The sequence below is a fragment of the Tasmannia lanceolata genome, unplaced genomic scaffold (assembly GCF_043159265.1).
Source record: "Tasmannia lanceolata isolate RefF3 unplaced genomic scaffold, GAP_Taslan_0.1 ptg000015l, whole genome shotgun sequence".
NCBI classification, from domain to species: Eukaryota; Viridiplantae; Streptophyta; class Magnoliopsida; order Canellales; family Winteraceae; genus Tasmannia; species Tasmannia lanceolata.
This window is the reverse complement of record NW_027518692.1, coordinates 27,904,099-27,930,795: the sequence shown is the minus strand read 5'-3', so window position 1 is coordinate 27,930,795 and position 26,697 is coordinate 27,904,099. Positions and strand designations below refer to the sequence as shown.

The following is a 26,697-nucleotide window of genomic DNA, read 5'->3' as shown; positions in this document are numbered from 1 at the left end:
CTGTGGGTTTTATATCAATCAAGAATATTGGAATATTATCAAAGATGTTTCTATCTCCCTCTTCATCTCTTCCTTCCACCTCTTTTTCCCAGTGGATTCTAGGATTCTTCTTCTTCCCTAACGAATTCTAGGGCATACTTTAGATCGTACGCATTGGCGACAATTTTTCGCTTGATCCGCTGTGTTAACCCATTTTTCTACTGATTTGTTCACTGTGGGTGCTAAATTTTTCACCAGATCCAATTGCAGCAAATCTACCATGGTTTCAAAACTTCTCCGTGGTGTAATGCTCGACTCAACCTGAGTCTACTCCTGTTTTACTTGGCCGCTTTCTCGTCCGAGTTCGCATTTTGTCTTACAAAGTCAATAAAAACTCCCGACTCGCTTGAGTTGTGACCACATCAACGTGAGTATTCAATGGCGCCACACCCGAGTCAAGTAGGATTTTCTTTGGCCACATTTTTTCCCACGTCCGCACTTTGAAACACGACATCTACCAGATGTAGAGTGGGGATTGGGAAAGCCAGAAGCCCATTTTGGTCAATTCATTTTGTGAGCTCCATGACTCAGAATTTGCAGCACCAAGCACCATTCAATTCAGCTATGAGCTCAATCCAAGTATTTTCCTCAGAGAGTAGGTTCGCAAGTAGTCGACAGGGAGGAGACAGGCATTGGATTTACCTTGTAGAATAGTGATAAATAGTGTTTGGTTGTCAACCTCGTAGAGTAGTGGTAGAGAGTGTCATTACCAAATAAGCAGTGTTTGGTTGTCAACCTCATAGAGTAGTGATAGAGAGTGTCATTACCAAATAGAGAAAGGGGAAAAAGAGAAAAAACCTTCATCCCAAGAAATCCTAGCAAAAGACCACCCTTTTGTGGCTTTTGGCAGGGATTTTATTGGGAGGGGACGAGCAATTGTTAGCCAAGAGACATCCTTGGTAGTCCCTGGGAATTTCAGTGTTATATTGACAATCAAATCAGGTGCTTTGCAGACGTGGCATTCAAATGCCAAGCAAAACTCTTGAGCCACCCAGGCTTTTACCCACAAATTAATGGTTTAGATCATATTATAATATGAGAAAAGGGTTGCTGTGCTCGAGCACAGAAACAGGGGGGTGAGGCCATTGGGGGGTGATCCTAAGCATTCATTTGGAAGGCCCCATCATGGATCATGGATGGGGGGCCTACCAAAAATCAGCTTCATTGGATCACCGATGGGTGTCCATTTGTGGGGCAAAAAATGGACAGATATTGTTTGTCCACAAATCTGTCCATTTTAGCCCCACAAATGGACACCCTATGGTAATCCAATGGAGCTGATTTTTGGTGGACACCCTAACCATGAAAGAGCCCATCAAATGAATGCTTTTGATCCCACCCAAAATGTGGCCCCACCCTGTTTCTGTGCTCTAGCGCAGCTAATGCATGCTCTTATAATACAGACCCCACCATTTATTTTAAAATACTTGTTTCTACATGCAGACACCATATAAAAACTTTTTTGTTTCACCAGCTAGAGGATTATGGCAAAGAAATTTGGAGTTGGGTGTGCCGCACGTGCCACGAGTGCGTGGTGTTAGGTAATAGACAGCCGATGGAAAAGATGAAGCTGGCTACAGAGCCGCTCCAACAGCCAAAAAGCATGGTTAGTTAGGTAGGTATTGGTGGGGCTGTGCATTAAAATTTATGTTACCCTAATGTCCTTACTATTTTGCCAATATTTCAAAAATGCCCTGCTATCACCAATAAAAGAGATTTTATCTCATGGGCTGGGCCTTAAGCTTCTGCTTCTGGGCTAGTTGGGACCTGGGCTTAGCCCCAAGCTAACAATGATTTTTAACAATCGCTCCAACTTGGGCTTTTAAACTAATAAAAGGGGAATAATATGCTTCCTTGATGTTTACAAAATTGTAATTGGGCCCAGTGGTTTAGTGATCCAAACAATTCATCGATTCGGAGCGACATTGATGGGCCATATCAGAAATCTCCTACGTTCATGTGGGCCATAGCTAATTCTTTCTCACTGATTACATTTCCGTGGACCAACCAACCCGCTACCTGGAAGCACCCACTAATTACTACTCAAAAGGTAGAATTTGGAGAAACGAACGTTATTTATGGGAAGATTTTATATGCTGTTTGTGCGTGAAGTCCATTCTTTTTCAAAATGTATAGTTGGGCCCACTTAAAGGATGATCCAAACTGTTCATTTGTTGAGCCACGGTCTATAAAGATTATAGGATGATCTAACCCTAACCCTCCGATATATAAAGATTTTATAATGTGCAGTCCCTCTACATATCGGATCATCTCATGGAGATGATTTATGAGGCACAACATATTTACGTTGTGACCCAGTAAATGAACAGTTTGGATCATCCTATGTAGGGGTAGTCTTTAAAACATACTGGGCTTCACACACACACTCGCCATAGAGGGCAAAAGCCTGCTTCCCAGAACTTTTTAGGAAATGATATCAGCACAACTATTCTTTAATAATTGCACAAGCCTAGCTTGTTTTTTCCTTTTTAATTGTTCATGAGAGTTTTTTGAGAACTGTAATAACCCTTGACAGCTCTTTAAATAATAGGGAAAATTACAGTCACACCTCCTCAACTTTCTGACACATTCAACGATAACCCTATAGCTTCAAATTCATCAACTAGACCCTCTGATTTTTCAATGCGTGTAAGGCAGACCCCATTGAAACGCTATCAATGCTGATCAAGCTCTCTAGTTCAACCCAGCTACATATGAATCAATTCAGAATTGGAGGGGGTCTACCTTATACTTCGAGTCATTCCATGTTAAAGTGACGGACCGTCATCTGAGAGGGTCTACGTTGTACACATTGAAAAGTGAGTGGGCTGTAGTTGATGAGTTTGAAACTATAGGGTGTTTATGAGTTTGAAGCTATAGGGTGACGGTTGAATGTGTTAAAAAGTTGAGGGGTGTATCTGTAATTTTTCCTAAATAATAAGCTAGAAGATGAGCCGGTGCAATTATAAAAAAATATAAAAGGTAATTGCTAGCGTCCATCGCAAAAGGCTTTTCGCAGCTGGTCTGTTGCACGTCAGACCAGCCACCTCGTGAATGGAGACCAAAGCGCCAAACATTAAAACATGGGTTGTGCTGATATCATTTTCCTATATTTTGGCTTGTCCGCAGCCCTCAAGAAACGCAAAATGCTTGTCCAACGTCCTCTACTTTGTCTCTCTCTATCCCATTTAATGGTAATTCTGCAAATAATCTAAAACTCCGTGGTACCTTTGTAATTCTGCAAATAATTCTGAAAGAGATTGCGCTTAAATCTTTGGCTTTCGATAGTATCGCCCCTACTACTATAAAATACCAACAAACTACTAGAGAAGGAAGACAGAGCAGAGCAAAAACAGGGAGATGGATTCTGATTTCGGCATTTCCAGAGAACTCTCAGATCTGCAGAAACACAGAGCTCTTTATCAGCCCATCCTTCCTCCTTGCCTCCAGGTTCTTCTACTTTCTCTTTCCTTTTTTCTTCTTCTTTTACTCTCTTTCATAATGTATGCAATCTCTTGATGTATGATGTTTTTTGTTTTTTATTTTTATCGAATCTTCAATTCTTATTGTTCCTCTTTTCTCTTATAAGCAAGATTTGGATCGAGTCTAATAGAACTGGACCGATCCCTTTCTTATTTCTTTTCTATATTTAGTATTTTTTATATTTTATTTTTGATTTCTGGATCGTCTATTGTTATGGTTGTTTTGAATCTGATGATAGATTTGAATGAATGCTGCTTTCTTAGGTTTTGGATTTGTTTATAACGGTAGGTAAGCTTGGATTTGAGAAATCCATGGTAGTAATTGGTTACTGTAATTGCGAGTTTCTTGTGGTAGTTTTTGAGATGTTGATTGGTTTGTTTAGTTACTTTGACTGATTGGAAGTTGCTTGAACAAATCTGGTGCTTGCATATTTTTTTTTTTTGGGTAGGTAAGCTGGGGTTTGGCGGGGACCCTTAGCAGTTTATTAGATAAAGAAAAAGATGTTACATTCGTGGGAACAAGGTTGCATCCATAACTCGGAACACATGAGAGAGGGAGATCTGAAAACTCAGGATAGACAAAAAACAGAACACGAAATCTAAGAGTTCAAATTGCTCAATACTCTTAAATTACATAATGGGCTAATTTGTTGGGAGTGATTGGGATCTTTGAGAGTGTCTTGGGCAATTCTTCTTTGGAAACTTCTGCCACGGTCGAAAGAAATGATGATGTTAACTGTATGAGTATGATCAGTGTATATTCCAAGTATGGGCCATTCTGCTTTCTGTTGTCATTCGATTCACAGAAGAAGCCTCATGGTTTTGACATTGGACGATTTTTCATTTTTTTGACAGTTTGTGTTTGTTTCTATTTATTTTCTTTCTTTTCGAATGCCATTTTGCCGCTTATAACTTCACTCTCCTTTTTTTTTAATATTGTTTTTGAAATCTATAGTGTATATGCTTGACCAATAGAATGTGGTTGATGCTATCATTGAAAAATATAGTATTTTGATCTGATTAGTGAGAATTTAAACTTTTCTTTCACAGAAACAGGATGGTGGGTGAAAATAAGATTTTCATACTCTTTCTGTCCATTAGTTCCTTCATGTTCAAACTCTGCCTGTCCATTAACTTTTTCGCATCCCATTCCAGTTCAATTTTTTTTTGACTTTTTATTCCTTTTCATTTCATTAACATGTGATTTCTCGATGAACAATTATGGTCTAACATTTGGCTTGTGAAGTTGTGAGCCTGAAGGAATTCACTGTAAAATCATTATATCCGTCTAACTAGATTGGAAACAATTTAATGAAAAGTACAAAAATAGTACAAACAGAGTGAGTGGAGGTTAAGTCTGTTGATTTTATCTAACGAATAGAACCTGTAACACTTGTTTCCTTTGGTACATTTGCATTTTGTTGCTCATGCTAAACATGTTTTGATGCCCAAACTAGCAGTCTTCTTTTTGTGTGTAGGATATCATTTTTGTTTGGGCTGTAGACCTTCTGTTCATAATGTATAAACTTTTTATGTTATGTCATGTGAAACTGCTTTTTTATAAATGCACATTAACGAGGTTGATCCGCTATGATGGCATATTGAATGAAGCTCATTGCGTTAAAATCTCGTCATGAACAGGGAACTGCAGTGAGGGTAGAATTTGGTGATGCTACCACTGTGTCAGATGAGTCTGATGCTCACTTAATCAGCAGGCTGTTTCCCCATACATATGGTCAGCCTTTGGTTCACTTTTTGAGGGCAACAGCTCAAGTCCCAGATGCTCAGATCATAACAGAGCATCCACCTGTCAGGTTCGAACTTGGACATATTTGTTGCATTCCTTTTTACTACTTCATTTATTTACTTATTTACATATTATGAGAATTTAACAGTAAGTATATGCAAAAAGTGCCCAGGGAAGATTTTATTTTTTTGATAGATAAAGAGATTTTATTGTTAAAATAAGGAAAAAAGAAACATCCAACACCCCTACAAATATCTGACATCTCATCCACCCAATGAACTAGTCTCCAAAGATTAAAGTCATGCGAAACGCCCACAACATCATGTTCATGGATTCATCTCCACCCCACAACTTTTCACTGTATTTGCTGACAAACAACTGTTTTCCAATACAATAGACAATAAAAGCCCACATGTCACCTGATTGACACCTAGTAAAATGAATATATTAATCCATTCTCTTTAACCTAGTACAATCCTATTCTTTAACCTAGTACAATCCTATTCTTTCTATTAATTGGACCTTTCAATACAATCAAATTGATTGCCAGAAGGGCGCCATATTCTAATGTTACATTCGCTACGCCAATCAGTCCTGAAAAAGCCCAAGAGACCTTCCCCCTTGAATCTCTTAGAACACCCCCCAATCTCTTAGAACACCCCCAATCGGTCCAAGACCTTCTTCTTCTTCACTTCCTGCTTTTCTTTTATATTCTACAAGTTTAAAATTTAAGGCCATTACTTTAAAATGGTATTAGAGCCAGGCAGATCAAGATAACAAAAAGGTATGTTCATCAACTAGAACCCTAACTCTCCCTTCTCTACTTTCTAGTTCTACCCTCTAACCCTAGGTCTACTTGAAACCCTAAATTTCTTCCACAACCCTACCTTAAATTTTGTTCGAACTTTCTGAAATCTAGTCCTTCAAAATTCTAATCCTTAACCCAAATCCTTGAAACAACTATCACCCAAATTTTTTGTGCACGCTTTATAACAGTTGTGCCCTGTAGTATTTTTTTTGTCTGTTTAAATCGAAGATGATAAACTGCCATGTTGATGTGCCTGCAATGTAATTTTCTCCTTGAACAGATTGACATCTCGTATTATGGATTCTTGTGCTTAAGTGTGAACTGTTGTGCCTTCTTGAGAAGGTAACTTCACATTTTTAATGGAATATTGTGTTTTTCGTGGAGTGTGGTGCTCTCTATCGAGGGTTGTAGTACCATGTGTGGACTACTACATCGTCTCGTGGGCAACTATGTCCTTCTTATGACAGTTCCATCTTTTTGTGATGCAATTGTTCCTTTGATGATTTCGGTTTTTTCGTTTGAGGCTATAGTACCTTCTTTGTGGGTGGTTGAGTTCTAGTGGACTGTCATGGTACTTGATTGTGGACGTGTAACATCTTGTGATTGCTACCCATTCATGTGGCAATCCTCGAGACATGAAGTGCATTCATCTGACAGTTGTGTCTTGTGAGAACTGTGGCATTGTCATGTGTATTGCGCTCAATTTAAGGTATCCCATTTCTAATATCTCTCGAAACGCCCTTATGACATTATGTCCCGAAATATGCAACTTATGAAGCTTCAGCGGATTGGACGTCTTGTCAGTCTTTGTTGGAAACTTTGTTTGTGCTTGTCATGCAAGACATTAGACATGAATAAGCTAAGCTGGACTTTCTTCTTGTAAAATTTAGTTTTTTTTGTCTTATATGATTTTTATGCAAAAAGTTGTGCATTAATGATGGTTCATTAAAAAAAAATTATAACGTGCCTAGTTGATTCAGTTGTTCGTGTGCTTATGGCCAAGGCTAGTTAAGTTCTTGAATAAGTGTCAAGATTGTTGGAACCAAAACGTGTCTACTCAGATAATAATAGATTGAAGCCAAATCTTTTTATCTACCTAAGAGGGATATCTTTCGCTATCTTGGTTCAATCCTACATAAGGAAGGAGAGATTGAAGAGGATGTTGACCGCAAAATAATAGCAAGTTGGTTGAAGTGGAAGCATGCTTCAAGAGTTTTGTGTGACCATAAAATACATACCAATTTGAAGGGAAAGTTTTATAAGACAGCTGTGAGGCTAGCCATGCTGTACGACTCAGAATGTTGGGCCACCAAGAAACAGCATGTGCATAAGATGAGTGTAGCGGAGATACAAATGCTTTGATGGATGTGCGGTCACACAAGGTTAAATAGAATTAAAAATGAAGACATCCGTAAAAAAGGTGGGGGTGGCACCAACTGAGAAGATGAAAGAGCACCGCTTAAGATGGTTTGGGTATATCCAACGTAGGCCTTTGGATGCTCCAGTGAGAAGAAGTGACTCGTGCCAAGTTGATGGAGTAAAAAGAGGTAGGGCAGACCGAAAACAACTTGGGTAGTGGAAAGACTTAATGGCTAGGAATATAACAGAGAACATGACCTTAGATATGGAGAGAATGGAAGAAAATGATCCATATAGATGAACCCAACTAGTATCAGGATTAGACTTACTCAATTTGAGCCCGGGTAGATCCTTTCACCTTCTTTGTGTAAATTTTCTAAAAGATTCATTAGCCGACCCCAACTAGTTTGGGAAAAAGACTTAGTTGAGTTGAGTTGAGTATATTTAGATTTCTAGTTAATCTTTCTCCATGTATAACTTCTAGATTCTTTAAGGATTTTTTTGGATGTGTGTTCCCTCTTTAAAACTTACCAAGGGTAATGTAGTTTGTTTATGGTGCAATTGCATGTGTTTTACTTGAAAATGATTATTTTCGTGACATAATTCTATCTTAGTTCTGCTAAGCATCATTATTAATTTATTGACACAACTGCCTTCTTCTGCAATATTTAGCTTTTCATTTTGTTCACATGTAGAGGGTGAGCCTTGGCGCAATGGTAAGGTTGCTCCATTGTGACCTGGTGGTCATGGGTTCGAGTCACGGACACAGCCTCTCTACAAAGCAGGGATAAGGCTGCGTACAGCCAGCCCTCCCCAGACCCCGCGATAGCGGGAGCCTCGTGAACTGGGCCGCCCTTTTTTCCTTTTATTTTGTTCACATGTACTTAAACATTTAATTTCAAATATTCTTATGTTTTAGGTGTGATATTACACTTACTTTTGGTTCCTTGGCCTTTTGTTATTTATTAATCAAACAAGCATGTGGATTTTAGGTACTTGTTTCTGTCATATTCTTTGATTTCAAGTTCTTTATTGCAGAGCGGGAGTGGTCTTCTGTGGGAGACAATCTCCAGGAGGGCATAATGTTATTTGGGGTCTTCATGATGCTATTAAATGTCACAACCGTAAGAGTACATTGCTTGGATTTGTTGGTAAGAATTTTTATCACTCAGATCTTTTGGTAATTGTTTTTTTTTGGATATTAAGTTCTTTCCGTCATTCATTTAGACTATTAAATATTTCAAAACAACTTACTTCAGGTTAATCCTAATGACTTTGTTGCGCTTCTCATTCCGAACAGTGACCTCCTTATGCTCACTGCATTTTGAATCTCCTTTTCAAAAACCGAGATGGGATTTTGAAAATATTATTCCTTTTGTTTCTGACGACAGGTGGCACTGAAGGTTTATTTGCCCAGAAAACTCTGGAAATCACTGACGATGTACTCTCAACCTACAAGAATCAAGGTAGTGGGCCTTTCCAATCTTCTTCCTATATGATAGTTCTAATTTTATCCTGCCTTTGAAATTGCCATTAATTTTCATTTATGTAAAAGGTGGACGAGGACGCTAATGTCAACCTGAATCTTTTGTCTTTGGGATTTGATAATCAATTATTCTCGTTCAGTTTACTTACAATTAATATGGCCTACCAATATTAACTTTGTCCTGGACATTTATATATTTATTGTTTATTACTTGGTTCATTTATTCCCAAAACTACTACCTAATGCTACTTAGAGATTTTTCCATACCAATTTTCCCTTGATATGAATTTCAAATTCCATCCCTCAGTAACGGAGCTGAAATTGAGTATCATTATTTCCTCTACTCATATCTTGTTAAATTGTTCCATTATAGCAATTCCGGAACTTGGTATTGATTTTCTTGCACTTTTGAAGGTGGTTATGATTTGCTAGGCCGGACAAAAGATCAAATAAGAACAACTGAGCAAGTAAATGCTGCATTAGCCTCATGCCAAGCTTTGAAGTTGGATGCCCTTGTCATCATTGGAGGTAGATCCTATGGTTTATATTTGTATTGTCACATGGAAATTGGAGTTTCTTACATTTTGATAAATTCTTTTGTGAAGGTGTTACGTCCAACACAGATGCTGCTCAGCTTGCAGAAACATTTGCAGAAAGAAAATGTCCTACGAAGGTACGTAGCATATGCGACATTTTTCAAGATCAATTTGATTCACCAATCTACATTGTGGGGTTCGGTTAACCCTATTTTCTGTCCAGATTAATGCTTTATAGAAATAGTTTATATTTCGTTCATGCTTAGCGAGCTAAAGTAGTTCTTTTTTTTATATTTTCCTTTCTTAGTTTCTATTTCTTTTTGTTTAATAGATTTCAGTTATTTTCGAAAGCTGGAATATTGAAGGGAATTTTCCATAGTAGTTTCCAAAGAACACTACACTATTTGGGCCTTGCAGGTGGTAGGAGTTCCTGTTACTTTGAATGGGGATCTGAAGAACCAGTTTGTTGAAACCAATGTTGGTTTTGATACAATATGCAAGGTATTTGTCGTAATTCTTGACTGTTGTCCGTAAGGTTTTGCTGAAATGATTACTAATACAAAATTTATGTTAGTAAATGCTTGTAAGATAGTCATCCTACAACATGCTTCAAAGATTTTTTTTTTTTTTTTCTGTTTCATTTCATATTTTAAATCTGTACCCGGAACCTCTATGCTAGTATGCCCCACATCATTCCATTTTACTTCCACTGGTCTCTGTGTCAGGTCTGTATTTTTGACAAACTGGATCGTTGATAGATAATTCAGATGCCGTTGTAAATAGGTTAATGTATAGATGTTAAATATGAATGGGATCTTATAATAAAATATTTATATGGAGTATGGGCTGTTGTTTCGTGTTAACAATTTTCAGATGGTCAAATTATATATTACCGTGAAGTGTGTTTATGTTTTCTCACTTTTGGGATTGGTTTAGCATCTTGAACCATTTTGTTCTGCCTCTTGGACCTTGTCCATCGAAATAGCGTTTCAAGGTGACAACAGATTCGTGACTTGGGACCATCCACAAATTAATTCTTTAAAATTATTCACAAGACCAACCATTCAAAAAATAAAAATAAAAATATATATATATATATATATATATATATATATATATATATATATATATATATATATATATATATATACACATATATATTCACAAGATCTGGAAAATGGTTTCTAATATATCTTCTTTTGCTGTAGTTGTTTTGATATGCAATTTTCACAAGTATACTATTGACATGGACGTTAAAGCTTGTTTTCTTGTTTCTTATTTTCAGGTTAATTCTCAGCTTATTAGTAATGTCTGCACGGATGCTCTCTCTGCAGAGAAGGTAATTGACTTATTAAAGACAGAGATGATGGCCAACCATGGAAAGAACCTGTGCAGTTTTTTCTCAATTAATTTCTTGGCTACTCAACCAAAAACAAAAAAAAAAAGGAGAAAGGAAGGAATGAAGAACAGAGCATGCAAATATCATTCATTCCTATGATATGTTCACAACTTTGTTCTTAACGTAGGTTGTTATTTGATTTGGACATGGATTTAGGAAATAATTTGGTGTGGCTGAATCCAGCCACATAATATTTAGGAAATAATTTGGTGTAGCTCCTATTTTATCATCCGATAATGGTTGGCTTGTCCTGAGGAAGATTGGTGTTAAAGTATGAAAAGATTAAATAAGGCCATCTCCTTTTGGAGTAATTGGTTGCTTCACATGGTCTCAGAGCAAAGGTCCTGAGTTCAAAACTCCTTGATATTAAAAAACCACATGTAATGGCCAACCCAAAGAGGGGCCACATGTGTCATGTGTAGGCCAACCCTAAAAAGAGGGCCACACATGAGGGGCAATGTTAAAGTATGAAAGATTAAATAATGCCATCTCCAACAGCTTAAGCTTTTGGAGTAATTGTTTGTTTCACAGTTGCAAACGATTGCTATCGAGTGATTTTCTTCGTACCCAAAAGAGGGTCTTCATAGTGCATGGACCCTGTGTTTAGTGTCCTTGTTGCTTATGAAGCTCATTAATTTCATTTTGGGCGTTGAAGTGATCTTGGTGATGAAATAACTTCTTAAAAATCTAGTTATCAATGGAATGATTCTTATTAATAAATTTTTTCTTATTAATAAGAGGTTTCTTTTTTGTTTATCAGAAGTTCACTGTGTGCTTGCAAGTTGAAATTTTATATGCAATACATGCATTTTTTTCTTTGAACTTTGTCTATTCAATATTTGTTCTTTCAGTATTACTATTTTGTAAGGCTCATGGGCCGTAAGGCGTCTCATGTTGCTTTGGAATGCACTCTTCAGTCACATCCAAATATGGTTGGTCAACTTTCCCCATCTGAAATCACTTGTGTTTGATATTGGTATTATCTGCTCACACACATCTGCTTCCTAACTAGCCCGTTACTATTCTTAGGTCATTCTTGGTGAGGAGGTGGCTGCATCAAAGCTAACTCTTTTTGACCTTACAAAGCAAATTTGTGATGCAGTTCAAGCCAGGGCAGAACAAGGTTAGGCTTTGATTGTTTCTTCTTTGTTGTCAGTTATTTTATTCTTTCCTGATGTACACTATGATTATGGAGCAGATAAGTATCATGGGGTCATTCTTCTACCTGAGGGGCTTGTAGAAAGTATTCCTGAAGTGTATGCTCTATTACAGGTAGCTGACAACGTTTTAAATGTTGGTTTCGGCCACCACCGAAACTGAAATATTTCAGTTTTGGTAGAAATTTCGGCCATTTCAATGGAAATTTTGGTCATTTCAGTGGAAATATTTAAATTCCGGTTGAATTCTTTAATATTTTGGAATTTTGTAAATAAGGGTGGCCGGAATTTCAGGGAAATCATTTAAAAATCCGATTCAATGTACTTGGTTTGGACCGAAACGACCAAACCCGAAATATTTCGTCCGAAATTTACAACTATTGTAGTTGACTTGGTTAAAATAAACTGCTCTTATGAATATTTTTACTCTGATTACTGTGATCAAAAGAATTGGAATCTGATAGCTTCTGTTGATTTCATTTCACATAAACGGATCAATTATGTTCAATTGGTGCTGTGGTCTTTTAACCTTTTGTAGGAAATTCATGGTCTACACGGGCAAGGTGTTTCTGTTGATAACATTTCCACTCAACTATCACCTTGGGCGTCTGCCTTGTTTGAATTTTTGCCTCCATTTATAAAGCGACAGGTTTCATGTTTATTTTATATTGACGTTTGCTGAGAGATACCAGATGGCTTTCTTTATATTTTCTGCTGACATTTTAAACCTTTTTCTTCATTTATTATTGGCTGAAAACAAGATTTTTTTCTGATGCAGCTGCTTCTTCACCCTGAATCAGATGACTCTGCACAGTTATCCCAGGTAAGGAGACTTACACTTTGTGTTTCACTAGAAAAAGACCATTTGTGTAACTTGTGAACGTGATGACCTCTGAAATTTGGATGTGAACACATATGCCCATGTCAGGTGCAAACTTCTAGACCTCCAATTATCCAGCATGTCTATGTAAACATATTCTAATAGAAAGGAATACTTTTAAACATTAAAAAAATCCAAAATTAATAAAACAATACCAATATTTTTTTATTTTTTTGGAATGGTAACAGAATTCATTAAAAAGAAGACTGAGAAGGTCCCCCTCAAGTACAAATACACAGATACAAACCAAGAAAACAGAGACAACCCTGCAACCCTACAATTATACAATTAGGGTGGTAAAAAATAAAAAAGCTCTAAAATCTGCTTAGAAACTCCATGTTTTGCCAACTTATCTGCTATAGTATTAGCAGATCTTCTCGCATGCTGATATAAGATCGAAAGCCCTTCCGATATGTCTTTTATCTCATCAAAGAAACGAATAAATCTCCACGGCGGAACCGAAGAGCCCCTGAGCCACCTTATAACATTAAGCGAATCACCCTCTACAATACAACTGCTCAACCTATTCCTTTCCACACTCAAAAAGCCTTGATGAACTGCTCTTACCTCAACTTCACTCGAATCAGCTGTCCCAATAGGAACCGAATAAGCCTTAATGACCTCGCCGGCGCAGTCTCTTAGGACACCTCCTATCCCGGCTGGGCCATGATTACCCAAACTAGAACCATCAAAATTTAACTTTAAGAGTCCATCAGGGGGAGGACGCCAGGCCTGAATAATAACATCAACATTTTCCTTACTATTACAAACTACTCTCCAACCCTCCCAAAGTTCGAAAGCCGAAACAAATTGGAAAAGCGGAAGAGCCCTAGCCCAAGAGATAGTTAAAGCAACGGCCTTGATAAACATAAAATAAGAAGATTTAGCTTTACCCTAAAACCCTCAAACTAACAATACCAATAAAATTAGGCAGAGAAAAAGAAAAGGTACCATGTGCAGCTCCATGGAGACATGGTTTGCCAATTTTCAATTTTTTTTGACCTATATAACCTATCTGTATCATTTTTGTCGTTAACTGTACTACTGAAAGCTTTAGAGAAATGATATCGGCACTCCCTTGTTTGATAATTGCACTCCACCCTTGATTAAGGGTGATGATAAGTTCACACCCCCTATAGGATAATTCTCACCCCTTTTAAGGTGAATTGTGGCAGACTTTTGACGTCAATTCACGTTACAAGGGGTGTGAATCATCCTACAGGGGGTGTAAATTTATCATGGCCCTTGATTAACCGCTTTTCTGAATGTGCTGAGAGCATTTGGGGAATTGTAACAGCCTTTAAGTGCTAATTAGAATTGTGTAAAGAGTGAATGCCATTATTGGAAAATGGGATATATTAATTCCCAAAGCTATATTATTATGTGCATTTAGGTCATAAAAGAAGGTAACAAATTTATCTAAATTGATAAAACTTACATTGCAGTTATATTAGTAGTATAAATATATGGCAAATGATATAGGGAGAGGTTCTGCACTTTGCAGCCAGCTCTAATTGGACATGTCCAGGGGGGTTTACCCACACAACCTTGGCTGTTTTGGTTGGGTCCTGTTGTAAGGGGCCACTGAGAATCCTCACTTTTTTTCATTCTGGTGCAACATGTCATCCTATATACCATTCCCCCATAATACTGTCGAAAGACAAGAAAAGGATAAGTAATGGGTTTCCCTTGTATCCTCTCAACATGTCTTCAACATATGTGCACTGAGCTCTGACACCTCTGGCGTATCATTTTTCATTTAAAGAGCCTTGTTCCAAAACTATTTAGTCAGATAACATGGCAAAAAAAAGCTTTGGTGTTGTACCCTATTTATTTTAGGTGATGATTTTTGCTTGATGTTTTCTTGTGTAGATTGAGACCGAGAAGCTTCTAGCACAGTTAGTGGAGACAGAAATCAACAAGCGATTGGTAGGTTTCTATGTTTCATTGCATTTCGGGATTTTTTTAATACTTATTCCTTGATATTGACATGTTTTTTAGTATCTCTCGAGAAAGCACGTACAAAGGAAAGAATTGCTTTTATACTTAAAATAATTCATGATATTGACATGTTTGAGGATTTTTCCAGAAAGAAGGCACATACAAAGGAAAGAAATTCAATGGAATCTGCCACTTCTTTGGCTATCAGGCTCGGGGTGCTTTACCATCAAAATTTGACTGTGACTATGCCTATGTATGTCTTCATCAACATCAGCTTTCTGTTCTTAGTTTCCCAGTAATATCCAGTCTTAAATTTTCAGCCGAAATTTTTGGTGTCGGTGTGGACCGAAACCAAAAGTACATTGAAAGATTGAATTGGAAAAATATAGGATTTCACCGAACTTTCATTTTTCTTCCTTATTTACAAAATTTCAACCAAAATGTTAAAGATTTCCACCGAAATGTTGCACTTTTCCGTGGAAATTTAAAAAAAAAATTGAATTTTTTATCAAGATTTTACATGATTTCGGACAAAATTTCCACATAGACCGAAATATTTCGGTTTCGGTGATGGCTGAAACCGACATTTAAACCCTTGGTTATATTAACAGTTCAAGATTAATTAAAAACCTCATTCATGCAGGTTCTTGGGCACATCTGCTATCACATTCTAGCGGCTGGTTTGAATGGCTACCTGGCAACTGTGACCAACCTGAAGAATCCTGTGAACAAGTGGCGATGTGGTGCTGCACCAATTACGGTGGGACCTCCTTTCTGTTTTCTCTGAATCAAAATGCTTGATAGTTCTGATTTCTGTAAGCAAATTTTAGACTGTTATTTCTCACAAATTTGTAGTCAATCAAAATTAGCTCTGGCTTTGACTGGTGTTGCATTCTTTGTTTTCTCTTGATATTACCTCCAGTTGACAAATGACACATTTATATGGATTACTTTCAGGCGATGATGACTGTAAAGCGATGGTCGCGTGGTCCTTGGGCTACCTCAATTGGGAAACCTGCTGTCAATCCTGCTACTGTTGATTTGAAAGGCAAAGCATATGAGTATGTCTTTCTTGCTATGACTTTCTGGATATTCTTTTGGTGGATCTTTCTCAAAATAAGGGATTTAGGCTTTGCCGTTTTCCTCACATAGTAAAGGAAATCCTTTATAGGGGTCCTTAAAATCATTTAAACTTGGAGCTGACACATAGCAAATTGGATACTTTATATAGGTTTACATATGGCATGTAAAACTTGGAACAGAAGACCTGTGAACAGGGAAAAGAAGACCTGTAATATTTCAATGAAAAATGGCCTCTCAACAATAAATGCTATACCCTTCCTGTCTTTCTTGGTTTGAATTTTTTTTCTTCATTACGTCCTCGAACTGTCCTATTTGTACTTCAATTTCGTCAGTTTTTAACCTTTTTTGTTTTGTTTTTTTAATCTTTTGGCCCACTCGATGGCTGAATTTATAATAACAAGAGATATGCCGGCAGTATTTTCTTTATGAATTTGAAATGAAACCTCAGGAAAAGATCTACCTGTAACTTTTTAGTTCAATGAGGGACCTATCTGATTTAGTTTTTCCCACGGATCTTATAATTTAAAGTTTTCTAGGAGCTCCATGTAAAGACTATATATATATATATATATATATATAGAGAGAGAGAGAGAGAGAGAGAGAGAGAGAGAGAGAGGTGTTCCTCCGTTGCAGCGCAGGGAGTTCCCTGCGCTGTAGTGGTTTATAACGCCTCCCATTGGTCGCTTTTTCTGGGCCCCGCAAAGGTGGACACGCTAAACGAACCAATGGGAGGCGTTATAAACCACTTAAGTGCAGATAACGTCCCTGCGCTGCAGCGCAGGAACACTTTTCTCTCTCACACACACACACACACACACACACACATATATATATATATATATATATATATATATATATATATATATATATATATATATGTATCTATGTATGTATGTATGTATGTATCTGTGTGTGTGTGAGAGAGTGTGTGAAATGACTGGTTCAGAAAAAAGATAATGGTGCAAAATCCAGAACTGGTAGAGAATCCAAAACTGATTATTGGACTCTTAAACGCAATTTTGAGTCCAAAAACATTTTTGGACTCAAAATCCAAAACAAACAGGGCCTTAATTTTGCATGTAATAATCTGTGTAACTGATAATGTTTTTTTTTCGGTTACAGGTTACTCAGACAAAATGCATCGAGATTTTTGATGGATGATATCTACCGGAACCCTGGGTCACTTCAATTTGATGGCCCAGGCTCCGATGCCAAGACTGTGACCCTTTGTGTCGAAGATCAAGATTACATGGGCCGGATAAAGAAGTTGCAAGAGTATTTGAACAAGGTCCTCCTCATATCCCACCTTTGTTGTTGTTTTAATTCTTTCTCCTTTCCTTTTTTTTCTTTTAATTACTTCCATTTTCGTAATTCTATGCCCTCACGCACACACACACACACACATATGGTCATAGCCAGTGCGTGCGTGCGTGGGTGCGAGTGTGTGTGTAGAGAGAGAGAGAGAGAGAGAGAGAGAGAGAGAGAGAGAGAGAGAGAGAGAGAGAGAGAGAGAGAGAGAGCACATTCACATGGTCATAGCCAGTGCCATCATTCATTGCAGTCAGTCACAAATATGTGTTGGGAATTTCACACGAAGGGTGCCTAGGGATATTTAATTTTTTTTGTTCTTTTCAGGTTCATATCGAGAAAAACACTGGAAAAAACTAAAATATATAACATCTATAAAAATTAAAATTTGAGAAGATAATTAGGAAAACAAATAATATCGTGAATTTATCATGATATTATTTGTCATATTTTTTGCGGTAAAAAAAATTAGTCTACTGTCATTGGCACTACCATGTTTTGATAGTTGACCTACAAGTGAATTAGGTCGAGTATCAAAACATGTCATAAAAAAAAAAAATATATATATATATAAATAAATAAATAAATAAATATATATATATATATATATGACGACATCTCGATGATTTCTAGAATTATAAAAGAAAAGACAAGGAGTTGGTCAGGCATCAAAACATGGTAGTGCCAATATCAGTAGCCAAAAATAAAATATGAAGATATCTAGATGATTTTCAGAATCTCGTAAATTTTTTGGAATTTTGTCATTTTATCAAAAAATGCAAAATATTGTGATATTTTAAAATTATCGTAGTATTTTTTTTTACTATGATTGTAGTTTATTAGGGTTTAGTATAGCAGCTGATGTGTGCGATCAAGACCATTAAATCCATGTATGTTATGAATAAATTTCATGGTCAAAGCAAACACATGGCCATAGCCGGTACTTACATGCATTGGTAGTTGGAGTTTACTATATAGCAGCTGATGAGCGTGACCGAGTCACAAGCACAATCTATTTTTCAATACCTTCCTTTGATTTCAGAAAAGGACCGATTTATATCCATATAGGATACAAATATAGATATCACAGAGGCTTCATGTGCCAAATATTTCCATATTGATACATCAGTTTGTTCCACCACCAATGCAATGGAGATCGAATGTGAGAAAGGGACTTTCATTCTAGTCTAAGACCATTAAATTCATGTAATTTCATTACATTAAGAAAATGTATAATTTTATGTATAATTATGTGCAACAACTCAATTTTTATTAGGAGCATTGGCTTTTTAAGTGTCCTCTCTCTCTCTCTCTCTCTATTGGCCTAGGCATTCCTATGGGGATTTATAGCATTGTAATGCTTTTAGTAGGAAAGATGTTCAGCAAGTTTCTAATTATTTATCATTTAGATTCTTAATAGTGATGCTAACCATCATTAACTGATTATTTATTTTAATATTTTTCATTAGTTCTTTGCAATGTTTTGCTAATTTTTTCCAATATGTTTTCACTTTTAAGACTGGATGTATCAGTTGTTACATTTGGATCTGCTTTACCAGTTGAAATGAATCCACCTTACGCCTGTTTAAATCATATTTTCAAAACTCCCCTGTGTCATCATCAACTCACCCGAGTCAACTCCTTTTACCTTGGCCGCATTCTTGTGGACGGTCCAAATTTTGCCCTATAAAGTCAATCAAAACTCCTCTTACTCTCCCGGGTTATGACCGCATCAACCGAGTACTCGATCGTGTTGCACAAGTCGACTGGGATTTGCTTTGGCCGCGCTTTGAAACACTAGTTTAAATAGAAAAAAAAACACGATTCCTGATATTTCTCAGTTTCGAAAACAATTATCTTTATTTTTCCATATCTCATGATCGGTTTTCCTTTTCAGGTGAGAAGCATTGTGAAACCCGGCTGCTCACAAGACATCTTGAAAGCCGCTCTAAGTTCCATGGCTTCAGTTGCAGAAGTTCTCTCTGTCATGTCCGCACCTTCCTTCAGTGGCCAGGCACCCTTCTAAATCATAAAACTCGAGGCCTTTTTCGCCGAACAATGTTTGCACCATAGACCCTTTCATTTGTTTTCCGTTTTATCTTATTTTTTGGTGTCTTAGTTGGGAAATTAGGATCTTGTGAGTAAAGCTTTTACATTATATGCTTCAAAAGCTGCTTGTTTTGTAGCTTTCTGAAGTTTGATTACTATTGGTTATCTCAGTGTATCACTCGCGGGAAATAATTAAAGTATTTTTTTTTGTCTGCTGATAAAGGGGAAAAGATTCAAAGCCCCATCTAGATTATAATTGCAGTTCTCTGTTGCAAGGTATGTTTTAATTATAGATTGGAGGGGATATTCCATTTGATGTTAAACTGCTTGTTGAATATTCTTAGCAAGTTGGGAATTTGAGTTGAATTCTCACATCAGAAACCTGTTGGAGCCTGTTTTTAAGGCCCTGTTCATTTGAGATTGTGACAACCGATTGTGAGCCCCAAACCGAGTCCAATAATAATGTGCCCAATAATCGGTTTGGGGCACACAATCGGTTATCACAATCTAAAACAAAAATGACCTTAATTTTGAGTCCAATAATCGGTTTAGGGCTCACATTCGGTTGGGCCTAAACATTAGAGATAGAAGTTGTACCTCCAATGTTTAGGTGGGACGAGATCCTAATCTATGATTGGCTCTGCTCCCCGATTTTGATTTTGATCTGCTGTTGGAACCAAGTGAATCGCTTTTGTGGTTTAAATGCTGCTTGCTTTTATTCCAGTGGATCAATGGGTTGCCTCACCGGCCTCAGATCTCGACCCGGGTGGGATACTGCCTTCTATGTATGCCCTTTGTGGGTAACACTAATGATCCCGCAGCTCGTATAGTATAGAAAGAGTCTCAATAGCAGAGGCTGGTAGCATAAAGGCCCAACCAATGAATGCTCTTATTTATTCCTCTTCTCCGTAGGGGAATCGACGAGAGATGCGAACAAAGGCTGTGTGGGCACGAGTATCAAAGCTTCAGTCCCAGCGTAAATGCCCCTTATGGTTTCGATACTAGTACCAACAGCTTCCCTACCACCACCTCGCCCAAGGTCTATTACGGTTCCAGTCGAAGATCCGTGGGGTGATTATTGACCCAGTGACCGGGGTAGAGCCAATTGGAGAGATATTACCTAGCCTCTGTATCTAATGGCCTACTTCAAGTAGTGACCTGTAAAAGCACCCAGAATTCTAAAAAAAAAAAAAAAACGGGTGACTAGCGTGTCAACCCAGCCCGCGTGCGCGTGGGTTCCGGGTCCACCAAGTAGTGACCTGTAAATTTCCAGGTCATTTTTTACCCTGCCCGTATGACGCGGACCTGTACGGGTCGGGTGAAACCCGGCCCAGCCACCCGTTTGCCAGGTCTACTCTCAATCAAAATATGAGGCGTAATATAGTGGGCCCCCACCATAATGCGGGGCTGCCCTCCTTATAGATGACTTATACAGTTATACGGGAGGTAACATGAAAACCACTTCTTTTAAAAATTTCTCGCCGTTTGATCATAAGGCTTGAATTTGGATTATTGCTCATGAGATCCAAACAATCCAATGGACCTCCCTGAGGATCAGATATAAATTGTTGCATATGGGCATTGATTTTAGTCCGTTGGATCCGAATTGAATCTAAATACATTAGCCGAATGAAACTCGGATCGGATGGAGACACAATTTATAGAACTGATATGTATTTTCAGAAGTGGGAGTCCACTCAGTCCAGCATTTCCAACTCTCTTTCTTTTTGTCGATTTGTGCCAATCCCCAACTCTCTCCATTCGTTCTTATCTCTCTCTAATATTCCAAGATACCCAATGTTTTCTTCTTCATCAAGTTTCCATCTCGTTCCAAAATCTTCACCATGTCAGTGTAGAAAAAGGAGAGAAAAATGCCATCTATCATCTCCTCTCTCCTACGCAAAACCCATCGCTTATCTTTCTTCTCTTCACCACCATCCAAACAAATCCAATATTGTTCTACAGAACCCCCCCAAACCCCCTCAGAACCTTCTCCACTTTTCCCCTTCGATTCCTTTGACTTCCCAACCTCTACTCAAAATACCAAAGCCGAATATCCTAGTCTTGTCAAGGAATTCGATCGGAAAGTGGAGTTTGATGAGGTAAGTTGAAACAAAAAAAACCCATCAATTTCTATCTGGGTTTGTATTCAAAATTTGTAGGACCATCAATTTCTATCTGGGTTTGTATTCAAAATTTGTAGGACCATCAATTTCTATCTGGGTTTGTATTCAAAATTTGTTCAACTGGGGACTGCGTCACAAATGAATTATGTGACTGTATTTAGCTGGTGCTACTACAAACATGTAGATGATTCTGTTATTATTAATATCTCTTTTTTCTAGGTTTCATGAATGATATTTTAGAACTTCCATGATCATGTAGGTTTTTGTTGAGTCATTCGTTTTTAGTAAAATTTCTTGTTTTTTGTATATTAAGCAAAAGAAAATGTTGTTGCTTTTGGAAAATGCAAAAAAAGAGAATGGGTTTCTTGCAGAATGGAACCCGGGATTATCACAACCGATTATCACTCCAATACCGATTATTGGACTCAAAATTATGTTTAAATTTGAGTACGTTTAGCACTCACAATCGGTTGTCAGATTGTCATGTTCGTTTGGTTGTCATAATTGTAAACGAAAGGGCTCTAAGTTTATCTGTACTTACTTTTTTTCTCCAAAGTGTAAGGTAGAAACTCCGACTACTTTCTTTTATTGAATTCTGTTATGTATGTAATAGGAGAAGATGAGAGAATGGAAGATGTGAGAGCACCGCTTAAGATGGTTTGGGCATATCCAACGTAGGCCTTTGGATGCTCCATTGAGAAGAAGTGACTCGTGCCAAGTTAAGGAAGGGGCAGACCGAAAACAACTTGGGTAGAAACAGTGTGGAAAGACTTGATGGCTGGGAACATCACAGAGAACATGACCTTGGATAGGAGAGAATGGAAGAAAATGATCCATGTAGACGAACCCAACTAGTGTCAAGATTAGACTTAGTCAATTTGAGCCGGATAGATCCTTTCACCTTCTTCATGTAAATTTTCTAAAGGATTCATTAGCCGACCCCAACTAGTTTGGGACAAAGGCTTATTTGAGTTGAGTTGAGTATATGTAATAGGAGAGGACATTCTCTCTATATAATGGAATGAAAATGAAGAAGGGGACGATTAAAACATGAAATGTAAGTGTGTTTTGTGTATAAAAGGTGTTCCTACACTTGTTTCTTGGAGTTTCCCTCCAAATGTGGGTTAGCTTTCAAGCCGCACGATTATCCTTCGTAATCTTTTTGATCAGATTGTCTTCTTTGATCGTACGCGGTCCCTGCATCAAAGGTCCCCATAGGATAGTTTTGACTTTTGAGGGGGAATTCTTGGTATTGAATCTATCAATCTTGTCCTGGTTTCAAGATCTAGAGTTTTTGTTTCTCAGAACTAAGGGGCCGTTTGGATACACGGATTTTAGAATCCTTGATTTCCTCAAAATTGTAGTTGGGAGACAAGAGAAGAAAGAGAGCAGCCATTTTTTTCTGATTTCTAGCCCATCTTTCCAACAGTAAGAGAGCTGGCGACCGTCCCATGCTTCCAGGTTTTAGAAATCGCAGGATGCGGGAGAGATTTCTAAAACCTGGTTTTCTTACTTAAAATCCAAGAAACGCTGCAAGGACAGCATACCAGCACCTTGATCATAACCCTCTTTTACACTGTTTTCAAACAAAAACCCTTGTTTCTAAGATCCGCGTATCCAAACGGCCCCTAATTCAACCTTGCCTTTCTGGCTTTTATGTTGTATTCTAATATGCATATATCTGGATATGTTATAGATTTGAATTAATACAAACCAATACTTCTATATAATGTCTTTTCAATTTGCATCATTTAATCTTTGAGATGATATCTAAACTTGTTTAATAATGGAGTATCTATTTAAACTCTATGTAGTATGGACTGTCTACATTTTGTGTGTGTGTGTGCGCGCGCGCGCGCGTGCGTGTTTTTGTGTTTCCAGGCTTTTCTTTTTCATTTTAGTTGGGAATTAGCAGAGATTTAACTCACCAAGACAACCTAGCCGAGCTGTCCTAATTGGAGCTTCTCTTGCGATTCCTCCTATTTTTCTTGGCAGGAAGATGAATCTCCGGAGGGGTTCCCGTTCGAGATCATTGATAATCTCGGCGAACAGACAATCACCTTGAAGCGAGATTTCAAGGGTCAGATGATCGAAGTTGAGGTGCACAACCCTGTTCTTGCCGAGGAGGAAGAAACAAAGGATGATGACAAGGAGAGTTTGACTCAGCTGGATATTCCTCTGATTGTAAAACTCGCTAATGGAAAAGGGAATTCTGTGGAATTCTATTGCACTGCCTGTTCTACACATATCACAGTGGATAGAATGCGAATAAAGCGCCCTGAGATTGCACCTGATCGTATTTATAGAGGCCCCAATTTTTCGTAAGTTTTTCCACCTTTTTATTTCAATTGTTTGATTTGCTTGACTTGTATACAAAAACTGGTAGTGGGAAATTCAGATTTTAAAATAAAAAACAAACAAAAACAAAGGGGTCTTGACTCTTGAGCTGCAATTCCATTTTACAGAAGATAATTGGGCATCAATCAACTGAAAAGGGGATTTAGGAAATCAACCTATGCAATTTAAATGGGGATAGATATCAATGTGACGGAAAAATGATTGTTGAGTATCTAGAAAACACTAAAAAAATGGGTTATATGGTATTTGGTATCAATTGAGCAGAGACAGAATGTGGGTCTTTGAGTTGGGTATCAGTAAAACTTGCAAAAGGGTTATCGGGACAAAGGAGAAGTGGAATTGGGTTTAAACTTTAAACAAAGAAAAGGCATGGGGTCATATCCTTTTTTTTTTTATGGGTAAGCTGGGGGTTTGGCGGACCCCTACCAGAGCATTAAGTATTGAAAATTTTACAAATGTTGACCCTATGGGGTCATCTCTATCTAAAACAAGCTTCTGTTTGTTTTTTTGTTGTTGTTGTGTTTCTATCAACAATGGCGTTCTCTTATCAGTATAACACGCAAAAAGAATAGAAAGTGCGTCCATCTAACAGTGGTGTCTGGCTAAGTCTGCGCTGAAACTAAGAATTGGTGTTTTTGGGTATGAGCTGGAGCTGTAACTTTATTGTTGTCTGCAGGGCTTTGGATGAGCAATTACAGAAAGCTTTTTCCAAGTACTTGGAAGTAAGAGGCATCGATAGCTCTTTGGCGAATTTCTTGCAAGATTACATGATCAAGAAGGATGGCAGAGAGTTCTTGGTATGGATAAGAGACACAAAGGGATTCATTGAGGAGGACTGAGTTTTCTGTTTACTTTCTTTTTTTTCACGGGGTGAGAGTTTTGGTACATCTCTTCCATAGGCATGCTTTTCTTTTCTTTTTTCCTTCTGGAATTTGACCTGGAAAGAAAGATTTTCTTTCTCAACAGTAGTTGATTACCGTCAATTATGAATTGTTATGCCTAATCATCTTTCAATAATATTGGACAGTGATGATTGAGATTATCATCAATCAGTAATTCAAATTCAAATATTAAATTAGAAATGAGATCATGGTTGTGACAAAAAAAGAGGGTGGCCCAGTGCACGAGACTCCCGCCTGCTTTGCAGATAGGCTGTTTTCGTTACTTGAACCCGTGACCACCAGGTCACAATGGAGCAACCTACCACTGGGATCATGGTTGTGACAAATCCTTAGTTTAATTTATCAATACCTTCTCACCCATTCTAATCAATATCTAACCTGGCTTTGTAATAATATTGGATGTAAAATGATTGAGATTATGATCTACCAGTTGTGACAAATCCTTGGTTGAATTAATATTTCCAGTTCTAAGAGAAATTTCTTCCTGTCTGGATTAACACTGAATATCACATATGTAATCACAAATTTGAATCTAAGCTTTTGAGGGAAGAGTAATAAATTTAAGGTGAGAAAAATGCAAGTGATTTTTTTCCTCATTAATTTAAGATCTTTGGACTATAAAATTTCCATGTCCGTAGTTTTCTGTTGGTCTGATTAGTATCTGAAAATAAGAATTTTTTTTTTTTTTTTTTCAGAATTGATTCAAATAAGGTGTTTGCTCTTCATAAAAATGCACTGCATCAAAATTTCATGGGAGAAAGACCACAAAATCTCCAAGAGAGAGATTCTAAAAATCAACACATCTGATTTTATCTAGAATTTTGGAGAGAAAACATCTGAGTCTTTGAAAGCTAAGTAAAAGATTCTGCAAAACTTATCACTATCTTCCAAAGCTGTAAAAGATGTTGAAATGACGTGACAGATTGGCTTTACAACTTTTTGACAACTAATGTTCTTCACACAAAACAAAAGACATGCTCTTGAATCACTTCCCAGGAGCTTTTTTGGCTTTTCACTTCTTTCTTTTCTTCTCTCTTGTCTCATTCCTCTTATTCTTATTCTTATTCCTCTCTCTCTCGTCCTCTTATTTTTCTTCTTTTTTCTTTTATTTTACCTTCATCTTTCTGAAGCACAATGGATGAATCTTCTTCCTCTTATTGTTCAAAGCATAATGGATGAATCTTCATAGAGATGACATTTCATAATTACTTAAAAAGTAAAAAAATATTAAGAACCGATCTATACAAATTATCTTCAAAGATAGAGCCCGAAGAAAAAATTGATACAACATAAAAAAAAAAAAACCAAACAAAATAGTGTGAAAGTAGATGAAGAATAAGAAGAACATAGAAATATTTTCCATATATACATTTTGCAAAAAAATTTAAATACGTATTACCACGAAAAAGTATATTTACCACTTTAAATTGGCTTTTTACTGCAGTAAATTGTTTACCACTCTAAATTACATTTTTGAAAACAGTAAATATGCAATGTCGCGAACAGAGCCAATTTACCACTCTAAATTTATATTTTACCATTCTAAATTGTTTACTCCGAGGGGGTCAACCTCCTAATAGCACATATGTGAGTTATTATTGCTTCTCAACCCCTTTAGATAGAGAAGAGAGAAATCATTAGAATTAAGAGAGAAACCAACACCTATCCCACCAGAACTTTTATGCCAAACTGATAAGAGTTGCCCACTCCTATTAGAACTCTTATACCATTCCTACCACAACACTAAGACAAATAGAGATAAAAATAACAGACTCCTACCAAACAAAGACTCCTATCAATCCCTAATTTCCCTCAACATTCAACAAACAACATGTTTTAATTTTCCATTTTCTAGAACTGGTGAATCATAGAATTATTTAAGAAAATGATTAACAAACGCAACCATATCAATTAAGTATTAGGAAACATTGACTTTCAAGAATTAGGTCTCTTCTGCATTCTACTGACTCATTAATTGCAACAATAGTCAGTTTGAAGGTGGTGTATTTCTCATTTTCATCTAAATAATTTATGGGG

The 26,697-nt window shown here is 37.2% G+C and overlaps 2 protein-coding genes across 3 annotated transcripts; both read left to right on the top strand.

The window, feature by feature from the left end:
- The first annotated feature begins 3,333 nt into the window (after positions 1–3,333).
- LOC143845982 (pyrophosphate--fructose 6-phosphate 1-phosphotransferase subunit alpha-like) lies at positions 3,334–19,496 on the top strand. Of its 2 annotated transcripts, XM_077354386.1 has the most exons (19): positions 3,334–3,489; positions 5,163–5,335; positions 8,474–8,586; positions 8,827–8,901; positions 9,336–9,449; positions 9,527–9,594; positions 9,875–9,958; positions 10,743–10,796; positions 11,708–11,788; positions 11,886–11,979; positions 12,055–12,128; positions 12,552–12,662; positions 12,792–12,836; positions 14,766–14,822; positions 14,983–15,087; positions 15,478–15,594; positions 15,792–15,895; positions 17,040–17,205; positions 19,123–19,496. In XM_077354386.1, exons 1-19 carry the CDS (start codon positions 3,400–3,402, stop codon positions 19,249–19,251), a joined length of 1,854 nt encoding a protein of 617 aa, XP_077210501.1. In that variant the 5' UTR covers positions 3,334–3,399; the 3' UTR covers positions 19,252–19,496. The 2 variants fall into 2 exon arrangements, with proteins under 2 accessions (XP_077210501.1, XP_077210502.1); XM_077354387.1 differs by lacking the exons at positions 3,334–3,489; positions 5,163–5,335 and adding an exon at positions 6,517–6,785.
- Positions 19,497–20,960: 1,464 nt separating this feature from the next.
- LOC143845983 (uncharacterized protein At2g39795, mitochondrial-like) lies at positions 20,961–24,840 on the top strand. The gene is made up of 3 exons (XM_077354388.1): positions 20,961–21,376; positions 23,396–23,721; positions 24,435–24,840. The coding sequence occupies exons 1-3, from the start codon at positions 21,146–21,148 to the stop codon at positions 24,595–24,597; spliced, it is 720 nt and encodes a 239-aa protein (XP_077210503.1). The 5' UTR covers positions 20,961–21,145; the 3' UTR covers positions 24,598–24,840.
- Positions 24,841–26,697: the final 1,857 nt, after the last annotated feature.